At 44.7% G+C, this 23,167-nt stretch overlaps 1 protein-coding gene across 1 annotated transcript; it reads right to left on the bottom strand.

The window, feature by feature from the left end:
- Nucleotides 1-4,154: 4,154 nt before the first annotated feature.
- prlh2r (prolactin releasing hormone 2 receptor) lies at nucleotides 4,155-19,478 on the bottom strand. The gene is made up of 2 exons (XM_078407101.1): nucleotides 19,412-19,478; nucleotides 4,155-9,366 (listed from the first exon to the last, which is right to left on the bottom strand). Exon 2 carries the CDS (start codon nucleotides 9,353-9,355, stop codon nucleotides 8,240-8,242), a length of 1,116 nt encoding a protein of 371 aa, XP_078263227.1. The 5' UTR covers nucleotides 9,356-9,366; nucleotides 19,412-19,478; the 3' UTR covers nucleotides 4,155-8,239.
- Between the last annotated feature and the right edge of the window lie 3,689 nt (nucleotides 19,479-23,167).

Genomic DNA, 23,167 nt, shown 5'->3' with positions numbered 1-23,167 from the left:
TCTCCTCTGCCTGCTGAGGGTTCATAACCCTTTATTCCCTGCATATCCAGGTGCCCATCTAAAAACCTATTAAATGCCACTGTCATAACAGCCTCCACCGGCACCCCTGCTGTGCATTCATTTATATAGCATTTATTCTTCGCCTCAGAATGGATCCCAATGGTTTCAACAAGTATTGGAATAAGTGCAGAGCTGTTTGACAATTACAAATAAGGACGGTGGCGCAACGGTAGAGTTGCTGCCTTACAGCGAATGCAGCGCCAGAGACTCAGGTTAGATCCCAACTACGGGCGCCGTCTGTACGGAGTTTGTACGTTCTCCCCGTGACCGCGTGGGTTTTCTCCGAGATCTTCGGTTTCCTCCCACACGCCAAAAACATACAGGTACGTAGGTTAATTGGCTTGGTGTATATGTAAATTGGCCCTAGTTTGTGTAGGGTTTTGTCAATGTACAGAGACCACTGGTCAGTGTGGACTCAATGGGCCGAAGGGCCTGCTTCCGCACTGTACCTCTAAACTAAACCAAGCTAAACTAAAGGAGGTGATTTGGCCCGTCAAGTCGGTGCCAGCTCCCAGCAGAAAGTTTGGATCAGTCTCATTCTCCGCTCCTTATTAGTTGCACCCCTCAACCTATTCTTTCTTACAAGCTCATCAACTGCTTTTTGATTCTTTGCCACTTACTGAAGGGACAATTTACTGAAGGCCCAGTAACCTGCCAGTATTGTCATGGGACGTGGGAGGAAACCAGGTTATCGTCAGGATTGATTCACAGGTTCATAAATCATGGGAGCAGAATTAGGCCATTCGGCCCATCGAATCTACTCCTCCATTCAAGCATGGCTGACCCATCCAAGTCGCTGGAGCCGTGAGACAGAGCATCTGCTGACTGCACCACTGTGCAGTCCCAACTGGCCCCACATTGTGGCTGCTGACAGGCAGACATCTTCCCTGGTGAAATGCATGCCTCTGGTTTAGCCTGCTCACCTGATGCCAGTTTCTGGGCTCAGCTGGTTGAAGCTGTGGCGTCACGCTCCCCTCTCGTGCACCCGGATTCTTTCTCACGGGTGCCAAGATGGGAACTCCCGTGACCATGAACAGCGTGGCGTCAGTGAGACTGCACAGGAACTTGCCTCAGAACTCATGCAGACACTTGTGCAAGGATTGCAGCGGAAGGCTGCCACACAGCATTGCTATCGATCCACCAGATACACGTCCTGCACTCCTACTTACATGCACAACATCTCTGGCCCACCTGTGGGATAGCAAAACCGGTCTACCTCACCCTGCGAGCGGTAAGCAGTAGCGTAGTGGCAAAGTTACTGGACTTGCACTCAGAAACCTGAACTGAGTGCGAATCCCACGATGGTAGCCGGGGAATTAGATTGAAATAATTACAAAAATATGGAATGAGTGCGGGTCTCATGACAGCTGACCATTGAAGCCCCCTAATGATCAACCTGAGAGAATAACCACCATCTTTACCTCGCCTGGCCTGTATCAAGGACCACCCATTCTTACCTGCCTCCACGATCAATTCATAGACACAAAATGCTGGAGTAACTCAACGGGCCAGGCAGCATCCCTGGAGAGAAGGAATGGGTGACGTTTCGGGTCGAGACCTTTCTTCAGATTGAAGATTGATCACCCATTCCTTCTCTCCGGAGGTGCTGCCTGTCCCGCTGAGTTACTCCAGTATTTTGTGTCTATCTTCGATTTAAACCAGCATCTACAGTTCCTTCCTCCACGTTCATTTCAGTAGTTTGTTGTCACGTGTACCGAGGTACAGTGAAAAGCCTTTGTTGCTAACCAGTCAGCGTTTCACCGGTAATTTGGGTTGGACAATAAACCCTGACAATGGCACAAGGTGAAAAGTTGGGCCAAATCTTTCTTTGGTGCGTAAACTTTTAGGTGTCCGGCATTCTCACGCGGATATGGAAGGACGGAACTTGCTGAGGGACTCCCAGAGATGATTCAGTCAGTTGCCCACAAACCTGAGCTGCCCTCAGCATCTGGGAGAGCCCCTGTCCTGACAAACGATCCACAGTGGAGTTTTTGCAGCCAAGGCTGAGTTGGTGAGTTATTCCTCATAAATATTTCTAGTTCCTGCAATTTTTTTAATCATTTGGAAGTATTTTAAATGCTTTTGAGCGATTTGCTGTCCTTTACATCTTTTTAATCAATTTGAAGGTGGATTTCATTGTTTATTTTGTTTATAATAGATTTTGAAAGAGAGTCAGCAATATATAGAAATACCTGACACCAGGGGTGATGCAGCAGTAGAGTTACTGCCTTACAGCGCCAGAGACCCAGAGTCGATCCTGACTATGTGTGCAGTCTGTACGGTGTTTGTACGTTCTCCCTGTGACCATGTGGGTTTTCTCCGGGTGCTCCATTTTCCTCCCACATGCTAAAGACATACGAGTATGTAGGTTAATTGGCTTCTGTAAGTTCTCACTAGTGCCCCGGATAAACCTAATGTATAGGTGATTGCTGGTTGGTGTGGACTCAGTGAGCCGAAGAGCCTGTTCCAACGCTCTATCTCCATCATTATTTCTAACCTTTGTCACTTACGCCACTCTTCCAATCACTCCCCTCAGCTGTATCCACCTATCACTCCCCAGGCTGTGTCCTGCCATCCATCTCTTTTCCAGATTTCTCTCCATGACTACAATCGCTCTGAAGAGTGGGTCCTGACCCGAGCCGTCACCGGTCCATTTCCTCCACAGATGCTGCTTAAATAGCACAGTGGCACAGCGGTAGAGTTGCTGCCTTACAGCGCCAGAGACCCGGGTTCGATCCTGACTACAGGTGCTATCTGTACGGAGTTTGTACATTCTCTCCATGACCTGCATGGGCTTTCTTGCGGGATCTCCGGTTTCCTCCCACACTCGAAAGACGACAGGTTTGTAGATTAATTGGCTTAGGGTTTAAATGTAAATTGTCTCTAATGTGTAGGATAGTGCAAATGTGCGGGGATTGTTGCTCGGCGCGGATTCGGTGGGCCAAAGGGCCTGTTTCCGCGCTGTATCTCTAACCTAAACTAAACTAAAATTAACCAGTATGCAGAGTAGGATCTCAGTCCATAGTACGAGGCACAGCAATAGAGCCAGTGTCTCACAGTCCCAGCAACCCCGATCCAATCCTGACCTTGGCCGCTGTCTGTGCGGAGTTTGCACGTTCTCCCTGTGAAATCATGGCCTTCCTCTGGGTGCTTCAATACTTTTCTCCCACATCCCAAAGGTGCACAGATTGGTTGGTTAATTGACTGCTGTAACTTGCCCTTTGATGTAGGTAAGTAGCAAGAAAACAAAGAAAGGGAAGTTAATGGACATGGGAGTGAGACACAAGGAAATAAAGAGAGAGGGAATGGTGTCTAATGGAAGCTGACATGGATCCAATGGGCTGAATGGTCTCCTGTGTGATAATAAGCCCCATTTTGTGGCATTTCTTTCATTTTGACAGAGAGGCGACACAGCGGTGCAGCTGGTGGCACCATTGCCTCACAGTGTCAGAGACCTGGGTTCGATCCTGACCTCAGGTGTTGGCTGTGTGGAGTTTGCAGGTTCTCTCCATGGGATTCCTCTGGGTGCTCCAGTTTCCTCCCATATCCCCAAGGTTTGTAGGTTAACTGGGCTGTTAACGGCCCCTAGCGTGTTGGGAGTGGACGAGAAAATGGGATAGCATGGAAATAGTGTGAACGGGTGATCAATGGTCGGCATTGGCCCAGTGGGCAGAAGGGCCTGTTTCCCAGCTGTATCTTGCAAACAAAAAGAGGTCCACTCACGATGTTCCCTTGTGGAATTCCTGGTTGTGGCTGTGCAATTGTGGTCTCTGCTCATTTCTCATTAGTCTTGTTGCTCCCTGCAACTGTATACAGCGGTCAAAGGAAGATGGAACCACTATGTGAAAGATGGACGCGAGCCTTTATTTAGCAGGTTTATCCAGAGTCCTTGGTTAATCCCAAGCATGAGGATTATTCCCTGTATCATTACCCGGTGTGGGAATCCAATTAAAATAAGCCACTACTGATGTCAAAGAGTTGTTCATGATACTTATTTATTTTGAGATAATGAAAGCAATCTCTTGACACATTGCAGCAGACGTGCTCTAGGTTAAATTAGTTTGATTTTCTGTTAATGAAATATAAAGTACAAATATAAATATGCATATTATGACAACACAAAATGTTAAATCACGGGTACATTAATAACACGACAGATTGGTAAAAATTGTTAAACAAACGCAACCTTAGAAAGTTAATAAAGCAGATGAGCCAGATGACTGAAGGTGGAACTACCGACAGTGCAGGACAGTTACAGTGTAAGATTTTCTCACATATCTTATCTATAAGCTTTTGAACAGCTTTTGGATCGTTACATTAAAATGAGCAACAGATGCTTTGAATGTGATGGAGTATATCGTTCATCTTTCATCATTTCACTTCCGTGCTAGCCTGCAGAACGAGGAAAATGTCACACGCTTCTCACAATTGGATTGCTTAGTTGGGACCATTGCAGGCAGGACGGGTTGAATGGCTTCCTGCTGTGTCATAATAAGTAACGACGGTGGACAGTCTGCCCTGCTTTTATGAGATTACGTGCTGCCTGAAGCAGATTCAATCAAATCTGGAAATGGAAAATATGTGGGGCCTTGAGCAAAGACCAGAGGAGGAAGATTAAACAGCTCTTTCATTGAACTGCTCTGGGTTTAATGATCAAACAGTTTCCTTCCCCTGCTGTGTGATTCCATTAATCAATCATTACTGTCTTAATGGGATAGTCAGTTCTTTTACATGGGGAATTATGCAATGATCATGGCTCAGTACACCAAAATAACGTCTGATGCTTTCGAACAACCACATACATTTTGCTCTATTATCCACTCTGCCCAATATGTGCCCATTTCTGGAGGTTGGGAAATTAACAATAACACCTTGCGCTTATGTTCTGATGATGTCTCCTGGAGGTGTTATCCGACATCTCTGACACCAAGCAGAAACGGGGATGTGAGGAAGCCAACATTTTGATCAAAGAGTTCAGTTTTAAAAAGCAGTATAGAGAGGCTGAGAGCCTTGGGAAGGGAATACCAGAGTTTGGGGACATAAAACATTGCAGATTCTGGAATCCTGAGCAAACACAAAGTGCGAGTGTAACTCAACGGGTCAGGCAGCATCTCTGCAAGTAATGGACAGGCAATGTTTTGGGTCAGGGCCTTCTTTGGACTGATTGTTGTAAAGAGGAGAAAGCTGGAGAAGAGGTGTGGGTAAGACAAGGCCTGGCAAGTGATAGATGGACACAGTGTGGTGGGAGGGGGGGTTCGATTGGCAGGTAGGTGGAGATCTCGGCAGCTGAAGGTGCAGTTGGCAGTGGTGAACAGAAGGAAATTAGTTGTTCAAGACATCAGAAGCACAGGGGATGATAAGGGGATTACAGAGCAACAGGAGATGTTATATGAGGTTTATAAACCTCATAATTTCAAATTTGAGTCATTTTGGACTAGGACAAAGTTAGGTCACTCCGCACACATGGGAGCAATGGCTGAAGGGACACAGTGGAAATAGATTATATTTAACTACCCCATCATTACTTTTGTATGATCAGCCATGATCACATTGAACGGCGGTGCTGGCTCGAAGGGCCGAATGGCCTCCTCCTGCACCTATTGTCTATTGTCTATTGTCTATCATGAAATCTTTGATGGAATCTCCACTTTTTTTCCAGATGCCATCTTGTGTTATATTTGCTGATAATTTAATCCATGTATCATTCAGTAACTTGTAACTGCACTTCAAACCTATCCTTCCTATGATCTGAAACCCAGAACTGAACACAGTGCTCCAGATGTGGACTCACTATTGTTCTGTGTGGTGTAACAAAGATTGACCCACTTGTATTCTAGATCAGAAAATCAAGACATCCACTTTGATTATTTTTTGTTATTTTCCTATCGCAGACATTTTCATAATCTATTTAGCTTATTTGTACCTCCACTTTTTCATTTGAGTTTCCAGTTTGTCTTCATTTGCATTAAAAAAAGAATTAAAGTTTTTCTTGACAGTGGAAACACTCAGCAGGTCAGACAACATCCGTGGAAAGAGATATAGAGATAATATTCCGGGTCAAAGACCCTTCATTAGAACTGTGAAAGAGAGAAAACAAGTTAGCTTTAAGTAGCAGAGGCAGGTGGGGGATGGAAAAATGAAAGGAATATTTCTCTTCTAAGGTGGGGTCAAGGTTGCCATAGAGATAAGGTGTCGATGAGGTCGCCAGATTGATAGGTTATTGAGGGCAGTTTGAGAGAGAGAACACAAAGAGAACTGGCCAATCCTGTTGAAAGTCATCAATCTTTAATATTGGCTCAGTTTTCTCTCTTCACTCGTGTATGACCTATCCTGAGGACTTCAATCCGAAAGGTTAATTCTATTTTTTTTCTCCAGTTGCTGCAGGACCTATTTAGTGTTTCCTGCATTTCTAGAATTTTATTTCATATTTCTAGCATCTGCAGTTTTTTGCTTCCATTTGCATTAATCCATTTGCCAGCACCTTGTCCGTTCTATCAATATCTCTTTGTATTCAGCCAGCCTTTCCTAACATGTAGACTTCAGAACATTGGGGTTTGGTAGAGCAATGGTGGAGGACATGGACACATCACCTGGCCAGGATGGCCCCAGCCAAGACAACGGGCCTTTATGGCCAAGCTAAGACTCGGAAATCGTTTAAAAATTTCAGACTTGAAGGGTACAAGTGGCACGTAAAACGTGACAACTCTTGTGTACAGACTCGGTGTGGTGTACTATTTTACACTCTTATACTTAGTATGATAGTGCTTAATATACAGCAGGATTGTCACTGAACTGTATGCAAAACAAAGAATTTCACTGTACACGTGAAAATAAAGTGCCATTGAACCATTGAACTGTTAGTTAACTGATCTACAACCCATTGTCTTTCCTCTTTCAACAACAATCTGACATGCAATTTTCAAATATAAAGAATGGTTTCTGAATTAGAATAATAGGTCGGAGAGACAAGGAACTGCAGATGTTGGTTTACAAAAAAGAGCACAAAGTGCTGAAGTAACACAATGGGTGAGGCAGCATCTCTGGAGGGAATGGGTACGTGATGTTTTGGGTCTGGACCCTTCTTCAGTCCTTCCTGCTATTGGTCTCGAAACATCGCCTGTCCATGTTCTGCAAAGATGTTGCCTGACCCGCTGAGGTGCTCCAACAGTTTGTGTGTGTTATTTTTTTAATCATAGTTGGGTCGCCTGGATTGTTTTCAACATTAGAACTTTGGTGGAAATTTAGTTTAGAGATACAGCGCGGAAACAGGCCCTTTGGCCCACCGAGTCCGAACCGACCAGCGATCCCTGCACATTAACACTATCCGACACACACTAGGGACAATTTACACATGCGTCATACAAATGAAGGTCAGCTTGTAACTGAAACAAATGTAAATTTCAAATTGGGTATTGATCAAGGATCCAAGGCAGATAGACGGGTTGGATGTCAGTTGGGGCCTAATCGAATGACAGAAGAGACGTCAGGAGTTACATGGTCTATGCTAGTTCTTGTATTTAATATCTTCAGTGTAAAACATCTAATGTCAGAGGTCTGCTTTGAAGAATTTACTTCTATTCGTCGTTAATTTTTCATTCCTCAGATGGCATCCTCTGGCATCCCCCAACCAGGCCAATTGGCGAAGGGTCCAGATCCCTTCTGTTCAACCACCTTAAACATTGTTGCTTTGGATCATTTAGCAGAGAGCTGCTACAAATCTACAGGGCGAGCAATCAGCTAAAGGCCCCGCCTCAGAGGTGCATTGCCTTTGAGTGTGTGTGTGTGTGTGGCTGTTCACCAATGCCCTGTGTTGTGTGTAATTGGCGTTGAAAGTATCTTGTCCCGGGTTTGAATGAGCTGCTGCATTCTTCTTGAGTGCGGAATGGGCAACTTTCTGCCCTTCCATTTGATGACGAAGCAGTTGCTTGTTCTGTTTGCAAGCGTAGCAAATATCGGAGCTTAACCTGATCCACTTCAGTTTGGTGTGCTCCTCTTGCTCCACTCTGGAGCCCAACCGTGGGGCCAGGGGGTTATGCTGAATGGGAGAGGGATGAAGCAGAAACCTGGGCTCCACACTGCAGGAACACAGTGGGACCCATTGACTGGTGCAGAAGAGGGCCCACCTCTAGGGTCATCGTGGGAGGCAGTAGCTTCAGTGGCCTCGACCAAGTTGTCCCCGTCAGGCGCTCTGCTTCAGATGGAATGGCCTCTTCAGTTTGCTGTCGGTGACTGTGGGCACATCCAGCGAGGTGCAGGTGTTTAAGCGGGAAGTTTGGGTGGACATGGTGCTGCTGCCCTGCTTCTTGTTGCGGGTCAGCAGGTTGCTCAAGTGGAGGCGGAACTTGTCGTGGAGGGAGGCGTAGATGAAGGGGTTGTAACAGGCGGAGCTCATGGCAACCAGGTGGCACGACACCTGAATCACCTCCACGTAGGTGTTGTCTATGATGCTCTGGTCAATGTCCCAGATCAGGTTGACCGTCTGCAGAGGCATCCAGCAGAGTGCGAAGGAGAGGACGGAGATGAGGAGCATGTAAAAGGTCCTCCTCTTCTTCTTTGACCACTTGTCATGGCTGTACAATTCAGCTCCGGGAACCTTCCTCCTCTTTAGGTGACACGTGATGGCACAGTAGGAGATGGAAACAGCACCAACTGGGAGCATGTAGAACAGCAGGAACACCATGCAGGAGTACAGTAGACCTTGCCGCTCCAGTTTGTACCAAAGCTCCTCGCAGATGATCATGTTGAACCCCAGCTGGTTGATGTTTATATATTGGGTGTGCAGCGGAGTTGGCAGCGAAATGCTAATGGAGACCAACCAGATCAATACAATGACGTAGGCGCAGGACCGCGGTCTAATCCTGCGGTGGACTGGGTACACCACCACCACATACCTATCCACGGCAATGGCCGTGAGGGATAAGACGGACACAAAGACGGTGGTGGACTGCATCAGCCTCATGAAGTAGCACATGAAGATTCCAAAGAGCCAGCCCTGGCTGGCGAAGGCGTAGGAAGCCGTCATGGGGACGCAGAAGATGCACATCACCAGGTCGGAGGCGGCCAGGTTGCCGATGAGGAAGTTGGTGGTGGTGTGGAGCTTCTTGGTGGAGATGATGTGAGCCAGCAGGAGGAGGTTTCCACCACATGCCACCAGCACCAGCACCACATAGAGCAGAATGAAGAAAGGCTTCAGCTTCAAGAGCAGGCAAATGCCCAAGAACGAGGGGGACACTGTCACTTTGCACATTGAACCGTTGAGGGCCATATGCCAGACGCCAGATTCATTCACAGCCATCACTGGCTCACCTGTGTGGAAAGCACAGAATAAATCACATACCATCAACCACTTACTAATCCCAGCCATTGACCCACATCACTTGTTTCCATATTTTCACCCCTCTGCTGCCCTTCAAGATGAGAAATGATCTCTCTGATAGCCTTTTCCCAAGAGATGTATTTTACTCATTTTGTGGAAGTGGGCATGCTGAGGTGGGCACGCTGAGGTGGGTGTGCTGAGGTGGGCATGCTGAGGTGGGCATGCTGAGGTGGGCACGCTGAGGTGGGCATGCTGAGGTGGGCATGCTGAGGTGGGCACGCTGAGGTGGGCATGCTGAGGTGGGCATGCTGAGGTGGGCACGCTGAGGTGGGCATGCTGAGGTGGGCATGCTGAGGTGGGCATGCTGAGGTGGGCATGCTGAGGTGGGTGTGCTGAGGTGGGCATGCTGAGGTGGGCTGCTGAGGTGGGCATGCTGAGGTGGGCACACTGAGGTGGGCATGCTGAGGTGGGCACGCTGAGGTGGGCACGCTGAGGTGGGCATGCTGAGGTGGGCACGCTGAGGTTGGCATGCTGAGGTGGGCACGCTGAGGTGGGCATGCTGAGGTGGGCACGCTGAGGTGGGCATGCTGAGGTGGGCACGCTGAGGTGGGCATGCTGAGGTGGGCATGCTGAGGTGGGCATGCTGAGGTGGGCATGCTGAGGTGGGCGTGCTGAGGTGGGCATGCTGAGGTGGGCGTGCTGAGGTGGGCGTGCTGAGGTGGGCGTGCTGAGGTGGGCATGCTGAGCGTTATGGGCATTTGTTGTCCACCTCTGGGGCCCTAAAGGAGGTGGTGGTGAGCTACCATCTTTGAACCTGTGCAGGGCGAATGGTGAAGGTGCTCCCATGGAATGGTTGGGTCAGACGTCCCAGCAGTGACACTGAATCAATGAAAATAATCGAGGCAGCAAAATGGTAGAGATGCTGCCTCGTGCGCCAGAGACCTGGGTTCGATCCTAACCTTGGGTGCTGCCTCTGTGGAGTTTGCACGTTCTTCCTGTAATCGTGTGGACTTCCTCGGGGTATTCCAAAGGTGTGTGGGTTTGTAGGTCAATGGACTTTGTAAATTGCTCCTAATGTGTAGGGAGTGGATGAGAAAGTGGGACAACATAGAACTAGTGACCGATGGCCCAAGGACTGTGTCTCTAAACTAAACTTGCCCGGAGCAACCCATACATGAATATGTTGGCCACCTGCTGACCCTGGCTTTCTAGGAGGTGGAAGTCTGGGAGGTTTCTTATTTTCCTGGGTCACAACCACCAAAAAAGATATCCATTCGTGTCGTGCAGGCAGCAGAACCCTAGATATATGTTGTCACACCCTCTAATCCCACTCCTGAAACAATGACTGCAACTGTTGGCTTCCTATCTTTGGACCACAGGAGACAACTCATCAGTCCAGGCCTAGGGATTGAACGTGGGAACCATCCTGATCTTTGTGGCTTGCCCAATGCTCTAAACCACACAATGTTCTTATTCAACCACCACAGTGCTCTCTGGATAGACCAGGAGAATGCAAAATATCTCAACTCCACATTCCCCTGTGATTAATAAGACCTTCTCTTGGGGTTATAAACCATTCTTTGAGATACGTTAGACATAGCTTTCCAAACACCCATACAAATCCCACAAGACTATTTCAGTGAAGACGTGGTGGGGTGGGAGGGGAGATCTCTCTGGTACTCAAGACGATATTTATTCCTTAACCCACATCATTTAAAAATGATTTGGCCAGTATGTCATTGTTGTTGGGATCTGGTGTTGCACAAATAGGCAGCTGCATTCCCTCTCATTGTTACACTTCAAGCAGCTGAAATTGTAAAGTCCACCCATATCCCAAGGATGTAAAATGTTTTACAAAAAGTTTGCATGTTCTCCCTGTATCCATGTGTCTTTCCTCTATGTACTCTAGTTTCCTCCTATGTCCAGTAGGATAATTGGCCATTGTAAATCATACATAGTTCAGGAAAATCAGGGGGCAGTGATTGGGGTGTGAGGTATAGATAGGATAAAGGGAAATAAGAAGGGAAATGAGATACATGGGCTTACCCTGAGAGCCGGTATTGACCTGATGGGCTGAATGGCCCCTTACGTTGTAAAAAATTATGAGAATTAAATATAGCCATGATTTTAATTAATGGCGGAATAGGATCGAGGGGCCACCTTGCCTTCTGTTCTGATATCATATGTTTGGAGAATCAATTCCTTTTTTACAATGTTCGGAACAAACAAACACGTCCTGTGTTCTTTGAGGTAATTTGAAGACCTGAGTGGGCAGCTTCATTCAATTAATATTAATCCATACACCGCATTGAAGAGTGCACAGAGAGAATGTTGAGCAAATAACACTGATTAAACAAGAATGGTTTATTATCATTTTATTACAAACTTGAAAGAGCAGCAGTAAAAATCTGTGCAAATTAGGTCAACCCTTTGCCATCAATTTTAAGCAAGTGGTTCTGAAGCTGATTTATTTCTACTGATTATACTTTGGAAGCATTGGGATAAAAGTTGTAATCTGATCTGAGAATTTTTATATTAAAAGGTGTAGATATGGAGAAATAATTTCCTTATGGTGGGTCGTTAAGTCAAGAAAGAGCGAGTCTAAACTTAAGGTTAGTGTTAAGCTGATCAGGTAACACCATAACATATACATGCATACACACACACCCACACGCACACATGCACACACACACACATTCACACACAATCACACACATACATGCAGACACATGTGCGTGCACAAACGCACACTCGTGCACACACACATTCGCATGCAAGCACACACACACAAACACATGCATATACACACTCGCATGCACACATGTGCGCACACGCACACACACACAGAAATAGTGATTGAAGAAGTGTATGAATAACATGTCCAAGACCTGTCGGATGCTGTGGGACATCAAAAACATTTGAGAATGAAATCAATGGCCTAATGTGGGGGAAGGTAAAGTGTGGGGCATCTGGTAAATGCAGAAGAGGAACAGATCCCTAGTAATCTAAGTAAAACATGGAACAGGCTTGACGGAGCACTTGGGCCTGTTGCCATTGTTATGGTTCCTATACTCCAAATGCTCATCTGTGTGAGCGAGAGAGTTCACTTCCCTGTTAAACTAACACACGAATTAGAAGCAGGAGTAAACCATTTGATGTAAGTGCAACCTCAGCTTCACATTCTTGTCTACCCCTGGAGACCTTCATGCCCAACATGAGTCTATGCCATATATACAGTCAAAGAATCTTCTTACACTACCCTTTGAGAAATAGAGTTCTAAGCACTCAGCAACGTCACCTGTTCATTTTCTCCAGAGATGCTGCCTGACCCGTTGAGTTACTCCAGTATTTTGTGTCTATCTTTGGTGTAAGCCAGCGTCTGCAGTTCGTTCCTAAACATTTTATCTGCTCCCCTGTGAAATCTCCTCAAGGTATGCCTGCTTTGCTGAAGAAGGGTCTCGACCTGAAACGTCACCTATTCCTTTTCTCCAGAGATGCTTCCTGACCCACTGAGTTACACCAGCATGTTGAATAAATTGCCTTATCTCTGTCGAAAAATGGGCAACCCTCATTTTTAAACATCTCATTTGTCGACACTTTAGAAGCTTTCCCCAAAATGTTATCTGCGGTTGTAGTTGAATGATGGAGACTGGAACTTCGAAACGGGTCAGTCACAGGATGCAATGGATAGGGATGGATCGGGAGAAATACCTCTCAATGCTGCAGAAGTCCAGACATGGTGTCATCATCTTAATGCAAGAGCTGGGACAATCAAGGCAAACGTCAACCCCAACCTTTTTGTGGGTGTGAGGTGTGCATGGCCATTGGCAATATCAAAAGATATAATGATAGCCTTTTATGGGTTAAAAGCATTAATACTTAATAGAGTTGATAAATGGATCAGCTATGACGTAGTCACATCTAATTACAGGATTGACAGACTGCATGGAGTCCAGCTCTTATGTGAAGGTGTGAGGAATTGTGGTAAATGTAAAGATCTTGATTGAAACACAGAATGAAAGTGAGCGTTGGTCTCTTAAGCTGTTGCGTTTGACATCAGAATGAGTCATAAAGGTTCTGAGATAATGTGGGGGGGCATTTACAATGTACTGTTTCTCACAATGCTTTTGGTCCCCAGCATTGGAAAGCACCTGATGCAAGGCTCCAGCAAAATCACATAAATCCTCATCATAGACAAAAGCCAGGCTATAAGAACATCAAGGCAAGGCTAATATGTGCAAATGGGCAAAGATAAACAATACTTAAATAAGATGGGAAGGTTGCACCATCCTTTTCTGTTCATTTTAAAAATTTTAAATAGCTTCAAAATGAATGCAAATTTAAATTGCAATTTTCTAGATTAATTAAATGTTGTCTACTCAGCACTGAGTTTCCTATCATTTGTGTTCATCTCCATAATGAAACTACTTCACTGAGACTGCATCAGCCCCATCAAAATATAACAGTCAGTTTTGTGGTGACAAATGCTAATTTGGATTGTAATTCTTTTGATTAATTGCATCAGTGGCTCCTAACTCAAAAGGACGTTTGGAAAATTATAGTGACACCAAAAGTCTTGGCGTGAAAATCACCTAGCCCTGGCAGCTTCTTTCATTCTTCCCTCCCTTTCTTTCTTTCATCTGCATTATTTTGATCTGTTTAGCTTTGTCTGGCCGCAGTCCCTGATTGAACTATTATCGGGGGATATGCACATTCATCATGACCCTCCAGCGCGTCCACTGATCTATCAGTGATTAAATTAAATTTTAATTTACAATTTCATCGTTATTTGTTGAGAAGTGGCCCATTTTGTTTTTGGCCATGCTCCATCTCTGAATGGAATTGCAAATGCATGTTCATGTTGCTTCTGGTCTACCTTGCAAGTGTTTTTCCATCCTTTTTCATAGCTCTTGCAAGCTATTGTATCATCTTATTCTATTCTTTGTGTCCATTCTTCGTATTTAATGTGGAGAAAGACATGAGGACTGGGGAACTTGGGGCAATCAATGGAAGTGTCTTGAGAGCAGTCAGTATTATGGCTGAAGAGACGCTGAAGGTCCTGATGCGTATGAAGGTAGACAACTCTCTCGGAACGGATCAAATATATCCGGGGACACTGTGGGAGGATAGAGATGAAATTGCAGATACACTGGCTGAGATTTGATACAGGTGAGGTGCCAGAAAACTGGAGGGTGGCAAATGTTGTGCCTCTATTCAAGAAGGGCTGCAGGGATATTTTTGAAGATGTGACCAAAAAGGTTGATGAGGGCGGAACTGTAGATGTTGTATATATGGATTTCAGCAAAGCATTCAACAAGGTTCCACATAGTAGGGTGCCCTGAAAGGATAGATCGCAGGGGATTCAAGGAGAGATGGCTGAATGGATAGAAAATTGGTTTCATTGGAGGAAGCAGAGGGTGATGGTGGAAGGTTGTTTTTTCGATTTGGAGGTCTGTGACAAGTGGTGTGCCTCAGAGTTCGAAGCTGGCCCCATTACTGTTTGTCATCTATATTGATGATTTGAATAAGGGCCAGGCTAGCAAGTTTGCAGGTGATACAAAAGTGGGTGGTATTGCAGATAGTGAAGATGGTTGTCAAACATTGCAGCAAGATTTTGATTGGTCGGCTAAGTGGGCTGAGGACAGGTTGATGGAATTTAATACAGAGATATATGAGGTATTGCATTTTGGAAGGTCTAACATGAGCAGAACCTACACAGTGAATGGTAGGGTTATGGGGAGTGTTTTAGAGCAGCGGTAGCTATGAGTGCAGGTACATAGTTCTTTGAAAGTGGCGTCGTCACAGGTAGATAGGGTGGTCAAAAAGGCTTTTGGCACTTTGGACATCTTCAGTCAGAATATTGAGTATAGAGGTTGTGAGGTCGTGTTGCAGTTATACAAGACATTGGCGAGGCCACATTTAGAGTATTGTGTTCCATTTTGATCACATTGTTATAGACAATAGACAATAGACAATAGGTGCAGGAGGAGGCCATTCGGCCCTTCGAGCCAGCACCGCCATTCAATGTGATCATGGCTGATCATTCTCAATCAGTACCCCGTTCCTGCCTTCTCCCCATACCCCCTGACTCCGCTATCCTTAAGATCTCTATCTAGCTCTCTCTTGAATGCATTCAGAGCATTGGCCTCCACTGCCTTCTGAGGCAGAGAATTCCACAGATTCACAACTCTCTGACTGAAAAAGTTTTTCCTCATCTCAGTTCTAAATGGCCTACCCCTTATTCTTAAACTGTGGCCCCTTGTTCTGGACTCCCCCAACATTGGGAACATGTTTCCTGCCTCTAACGTGTCCAACCCCTTAATAATCTTATACGTTTCGATAAGATCTCCTCTCATCCTTCTAGGAATGTGGCCCCTTGTTCTGGATTCCCCCAATATTGGGAACATGTTTCCTGCCTCTAACGTGTCCACCCCTTAATAATCTTATACGTTTCGATAAGATCTCCTCTCATCCTTCTTGAAATATATTGTCAAGCTGGGAAGGGTGCAGAGAAGATTTACGAGGATGTTGCCAGGTCTGGAGGGCCTGAGCTACAGGGAGAGGTTGACCAGGTTAGTACTTTATTTTTGGAGCACAGAAGGATGAGGGGTGATTTACTCATCAGGAAGACTGGCTCCGTCCTGAGGGGCAGAGTTGGATTAATGGGAGGTGGTCTTGGAGGGAAGGATGCTCCTCAAACTGTGGAGCATCTTGGACAATACAGCTCACCCCCTCCATGACACACTGGTCAACCTGAGGAGTACCTTCAGCAACAGACTAGTTCCACCAAGATGTAGTACAGAATGCCATAGGAGATCCTTCTTCCGAGTGGCTATCACACTCTACAACTCCTCCCCCTTCTGTCAAAATCTAATCGACTAACGGAACAGGCATAAAGGGCTGATCAAGAGACTGTAGATGCTGGAATATTGAGTAAAAAAACAAACTACTGGACAAACTCAGCAGGTCAGGCAGCATCTATGGAGAGAAATGGACAGACAACTTCTCAGACTCTAAAGAGGATTCCAACCCGAAACGTCACACATGTGATCTTACTGTGCAGCAACCATTGCTAGCATTGTGCCAACATTAAAAGGGCTACACATCAACAGTATTTCATTGTCTATGATGTCCCGTGAAGGTGACAGCATGGAATGTCAATCAGAAATAAAAACATAAAACGTTGGAAACACCCAACAGGTCAGGCAGCATCTCTGGACAGAGAAACAGAATTAATGTTTCAGGTTGAAGAACTTGCATTAGGACCCTTCACCGATACTGCTGAAAGGTTTTTGACGTCAAATGTTAACTCTGTTCCTCTCTCTACAGATGATGCCTGACTTGCTGAGTGTTTCCAGCAACTTGTGTTTTTATTTCAGACCTCCAGCATCTTCAGTTTTTTTTAACTTTCAACAGTGTATGGGTTTTTTGATCCTGGAAAAGGTATCTGAAACTGAAGCTGATAGGTTGTGTCTACCTTGCAACAAATAACTAGACCAATGTACTGACAGGGGGTTTGAAGAATTTGAAAGAAGTACATGGTATTCCTGAGGGATCAGCTTTAGATTCATTCTATTTCTATTTCTATGTACCAAACCTAAGCTTGACAAAAGATAGAATTTCAGAGATTATAGATAAGTTAAAATTCAAAATTGCCAATGTAATATATAGCAAATGACAGCTAAGATCAGGAGAATGAAATTCAATAGACAGAAACATAGACAATTTAATGCAGTTAGCTTGGAAGTGCTGTACTCCAGAAAGAAATAGTGGCAGAGGTGTTGGAATCTAAATGATGCCACATGAGGTGGGTACAAGAGTTCAGTCTAATTGCAAGAAACTGCTGCTCAGAATTCATTGCAGGGCAGATTGAGAAATAAATTAAGAAAGTATAATGATTGTCATTATGGAACACCTGGAGCTGTGGGAAAGGTTATCAGTTCCTCCCCTGACAAATTTAAAAAAGATATATTTCAAAATCAAAATGATTTTGGGGTGGCACAGTTGTGCAAGGGCTGCCTCCTCACAATTCCAGCGAACCCGGGTTCAATCCTGGCCTCTAAGTCAGTCGGTGAAGATTACACGTTCTTCCCGTGACCGTGTGGATTTCCTCCTGATGCTCCAGTTTTCTCCCACCCCCCAGAAATGTGTGGCTGGCAGTTTAATTGGATACGGTAAATTGTTTCTGGTGTGCAGTTGGATATTTCTATCAACTCCCTAGAGGTCAGGGTCAAACCTGATTGCTGGAGAATAACTTAGGGTTGGGGAGTGGGGTTTGTAGAAAATCCAGCCTCTCCCGCTCCATTTAAAGTCTTATTGCCAAAGTGCTCAACCTCACACATCGCCATGTTAAATTCTGTTTGCCACATTTTAACCCGTTCATTCATCTGTTGCCTCTGATGAGGCCCAGAGTCCCCTCCCCCCCCCCTCTATATTCCTGCCCCTCCCACACCAGATTCTTCATCAGCCCAGAGAGTTGTCCCTAGCCCTGGCCCTAGACAGGAACCACAGCTTTTAGGACTTTCTGTCTTTCCTGTATTCGGCTAACACTTCTTTCTCTTCCACCCCCTCCCCCCACTCCTCCACCAGAGAGGATTATAATAGAAATCGTATAGGTACAGAGGGTTATAATGGAAATTATATAGGTACAGAGGGTTATAATGGGAATGGTATTGGAAGGATTAGAATGGGAATAACATAAGTAGAAAGGATTTGACTGAATGGTGTGGGGAGAGAGGGTCAGAGTGAAAACAGTGTAGGCAGAGAATGTTAAACTGGGAGTCATATAGACAGAGGATGTTAAATTGGGACTAGTATGAGCAGAGAATGAGAGTCTGATGCAGACTGGGCTTTAGATTCAAGATGACAAAAGTAGAGTGCGTTGAATGGGGAATTAATAATAAGATTATTAAGGGGTTGGACACGTTAGAGGCAGGAAACATGTTCCCAATGTTGGGGGAGTCCAGAACCAGGGGCCACAGTTTAAGAATAAGGGGTATGCCATTTAGAACGGAGATGAGGAAAAACATTTTCAGTCAGAGAGTTGTAAATCTGTGGAATTCACTGCCTCAAAAGGCAGTGGAGGCCAATTCTCTGAATGCATTCAAGAGAGAGCTAGATAGAGATCTTAAGGATAGCGGAGTCAGGGGGTATGGGGAGAAGGCAGGAACGGGGTACTGATTGAGAATGATCAGTCATGATCACATTGAATGGTGGTGCTGGCTCGAAGGGCCGAATGGCCTACTCCTGCACCTATTGTCTATTGTCTATTGAATTGTATGATTTTAGAGTATTTGATAGAATTGATTTTGGAAAAGAGAGTTAGACTGAGACTGACATAGGCAGAGTATATTAATCTTTGACAAGGTTCAGGATGTGCCCAACTGGGACTGTAATAGCTTGTGAGTTATCTCACCAAAATGTATTCTGTTTCACAGTGGCTGAGTCTCATGTGTACTTGTTCCTGGAGAGACTGCTGAACTTAATAACAAATGCTGCACTATTGTCTGGCTATAGACTGTGAAGTCCCTGCCACTGTTAGATCACACCAGAACCAAACATAAATAAAGCTCACTTAAAACATCATCGACTGACTTTTGATGAATCCATAAATGACTGTCTGAAGAAGGGTCTCGACCCGAAACGTCACCCATTCCTTCTCTCCTGAGATGCTGCCTGACCTGCTGAGTTACTCCAGCATTTTGTGAATAAATACCTTCGATTTGTACCAGCATCTGCAGTTATTTTCTTATACCATAAATGACTGTGATTTAACAACCATTAAGAATAGATGCAATTATTCACAAAATGCTGGAGTAACTCAGCAGGTCAGGCAGCATCTCGGGAGAGAAGGAATGGGTGACGTTCTTAAGAATAGATGCAAACCTCACAAGCCAAGCCACTTTAAAAAAAAAGATTTACACTGTGACAAACAAGCTGAAAAGTAAATGTACAAATGCATACACTTTGAATAATCATTCTTTTTTTTTGTTGCTGTATTAAAAAATGGGTAGAGCAAGAAAGCTTTTTACCAACCTGTCTGATAGCTGGATGTCTTAAAAGTGTCCTTTCAATGTGGGTAGCAGCATTCAGCCCAGGTTAGTTGTACAGCTTCTCTATACCGATTAAAGATGTAGAGAGGGAGAGAGCAAATCAAGCTGCACAGTCTGATGGATAGCAACAAGTCTAGAGAAGATGTGAGGACAGGCACCTTGCACCTGAATGGCTGAGATCACAGGATCCTCATACCAGTCTGACAAAAGCTGTGATCTTAGATTGCTTGCTGGAGTGGGTTTTACAAAACATGGAGCTGGAATTAATTTGATCCAGAATCTGGATCTGCAGTCAGTTTAATCCAAAAAGTGGAAGTGGACACAAAAAGCTGGAGTCACTCAGCGGGACAGGCAGCATCTCTGGAGTGAAGGAATGGGTGACATTTCGGGTCACCTACTGAAGACATAACAACACCATGGATAATTATATCCAAATCCAAATGCCTCTGCGAAATACTGTGCATGGAAATAATGACAACTACATTTGCCATCAGTGGATACGTTTTTCCAAACTATCAAAAGCATCATCTAGCTGGAGAACTGGAAATGGCACAACATTCTGAACCGGGTTAACGGGTGACAGGAGATGGCTCTCCACAGACTTCAGGGAGTGGAATGGCTGCAAGCAGTGGTCGGTGTTTTATTATTGAGTTGGTTCAATTTTTCAGATACTTTCACTTATTTCTGAAAACATTTAATCAGAGCTAATTATCGTTTATGAGTGATTTTGAAAGTCAGTAAAGTTCAGAGTGTTTGCCTCTCATGGAAGTTGGTGAATCTCTGGAGTTCTCTCCACTGGATGGTCACGAAGGCTGATCATCAAAGGTATTTAAAGAGGAGGTAAATACATGTTTGAAAGATCAGGGAATTGCGGGCAATAGAAAACTAGCAGAAGTGATGAGACCTGGTGTGCAGGAAGGAACTGCAGATGCTGGTTTAAACCGAAGATGGGCACAAAATGCTGGAGTAATTCAGCAGGACAGGCAGCATCTATGGAGAGAAGAAATGGGTGACGTTTTGGGACAAGACTCTTCTTCAGACCTGGGGCAGATCAACCATGATCACATTGAATGGTGGGCAGGTTTGAGGGGCCGAGTGGACTACTCCTGCTCCTATTTTCTTGCGTTCTTTGTTAACATTTTCAGCTAAGCCTTTCTGATGATTTGGTCTGACAAAGTTCTTTCAACTTTATTTCATGTGCAGGATATTTATCTGCTCCTGTCATCCTCCATGTCCCTCATATCCCAGTTCCACATTTCCATTCCCAGGCAGTCTCATTACCTGACGCCCACTCAATCACCCAGGAATAAAGAAGATTTCAAAAAGCGGTGAACACTGCCCAGTTCATCACGAAAGGGAGAAAACTGAATGAAAATGGGATAACTACCTGAACAGATAATCTTTTTAGGGATAGGGAGACAGAGTGGTAGAGTGGCTCTAATTTGGTACTCATTCGAGGGACCTATTGTCTCCTTGCATGCTCGATGGTTCTATATTTCCTATTGATCATAAAAAAGGTGTTAATATGGTTAAAGTGCTCTGTGAGAAAATCATGTAGATAATTAAAATGATATTAACTGCGAATGATTTTCAAGTCATTTAGTGAAATTCAAATATAATTGCATAAGATGAGGCACTCTGGAACTCAAGAGGCCATATATTTCAAAATGAAATGTCAGTCAAATTCATTCCTTTTGAAGCCTTGGAATCTGTTCCAGTCTATTCAACCACCATCAGAACCTTGGTGTAATGGTAACTGCCACCCAGTTGTCATCGTGTCAAGTGGACCACTCTATCTGTCACTACGTGAACCCACATCATTGTACCCAAGATAGACACAAAAAGCTGGAGTAACTCAACAGGACAGGATAGAAGGAATGGATGACGTTTCGAGTGGAGACCATTCTTCAGACTAGTCAGGGGGTAGGGAAACGAGATATATAGATGATGATATAGAGAGATAAAGAACAATGAATGAAAGAGATGCAAAAAGTGCCAAAGACTGGGTAATTGGTGCTACCATGCCTGTCATCAAATAAGCTGGACTGCACTTGTCATTGAGCAAACCGCTGCCACTGTGTCCTTGAACCAAACAAACTGGACCACAGTATCCACCACAGAGCAAATTAATACCAGCTTGAGCTGTGTAAACTGAAGTCACCGTGCCAACCACTGGGCAAATTGATATCACCATGGCTGTGTGCCAAGTATACTGGTTCGTTATGCCTCACACCAAGGAAACAAGTACCAACGTGGGCATGAAGCAAGTACTAATGTGCCCATAAACTGAGTAAACTAGTACCATTGTGCTCGTCAAGGAGGGAGTCCATCATGATGGGTGACAATGGAAGAGGAGATAAGGTGTGACGACCATGCAATCAAGTGAAAAGACAATATCATTATAACTTCCACAATGTATTTTGAGAAAAGAATCATGCTCGGTTACAAGGTCAGCTATCGGAATAGACACCAGTAAGCTCTCACATTGACATCGGAATGAAGGCCTACTTCATACGATAGGCGTAATCGATGTTCTCCCCCACACAGAAGCAGGTCTGAAAAATAGAAACATAGAAACATAGAAAATAGCTACAGGATTAGACCATTCGGCCGTTTGGCCAGCACCGCCATTCAATATGATCATGGCTGATCATCCAAAATTGGTACCCCGTTCCTGCTTTCTCCCCATATCCTTTGATTCCGAAAGCCCTAATAGCTATATCTAATGCTCTCTTGAAAACATCCAGTGAATTGGCCTCCACTGCCTTCTGTGGCAGAGAATTCCACAGATTCTGTGTGAAAAAGTTTTTCCTCATCTCAGTCCCAGCACAATCTAAGTGCAAGGCACTTCTGGTTTTAAACTCTTAATCTCAACAGGGATTTTAGTCAGGAACTCTGTAATGTTCATGGTATTATATATATTATACCCTTTGATTAAACCTAATTCTTGACCCCTCTCCCTCCTCTCAGAATCTATTTAAAATCTGAGGCAGCCACACTATCTCTTCCTTGTCAAATTGTCCCAGATTACAGATTTTGAAGTGGTGAACGACAAAATTATTCGTCTGGTCTACATAGATTACCAAGCTGATTTGACCCAGCATCTTGAAATGATGGTTTCAATTACCTTGCAACAAGTGTAAATGAATCACATTAGGCGGAAATTAATAGATCATGTAGGAAACTCAGCATTACATCGGCTCTCATCTGTCTGTATGTAAATGTAACATTTAAGCAGAGCACTTATTCCACTCCCACGGAATAACAAACACAGCAAGTCATCGCACACTCATTCTCACTGGTAACTGCGTACTGCTTGCATTTGTATAACCAAATATCTTTGAGATTTTACTGTCAGATTATCTAGGTTGAAGAGTTAGGTTTCTCTGAACTCTCCCCCACTACCCCCCCCCCCCCCCCCCCCCCCCCCCCAAACATAATCCCTGCTGCTAGTTCAGGGTTTTGGTGAATAGAAATGATTGGATAAAGGGGCATTTTGCCCATTTTACAGTGAAAACAACTGATAAAAAAACACCCAGGTCAGAAGAACTTGTTCCAATTCCCGCACTATAGGGAGGGGGAGCATGTACTACTTTGCCTCTCTTTAACCCCAGCATTCCCAAAAGCTGTAAATTAATCTCCGGTGTCCCATCGAGAGTGATCGGCTTGCACTGTTCACATTGTGAGGAATGAAGCCTAATTTATATCTGTATAAATATATTGCGATATATTGGAATTT

The sequence above is a fragment of the Rhinoraja longicauda genome, chromosome 10, assembly GCF_053455715.1.
Source record: "Rhinoraja longicauda isolate Sanriku21f chromosome 10, sRhiLon1.1, whole genome shotgun sequence".
In the NCBI taxonomy this organism is placed as follows: Eukaryota; Metazoa; Chordata; class Chondrichthyes; order Rajiformes; family Arhynchobatidae; genus Rhinoraja; species Rhinoraja longicauda.
The sequence above is the reverse complement of the archived record's forward strand: the minus strand, read 5'-3'. Positions and strand labels throughout refer to the sequence as shown.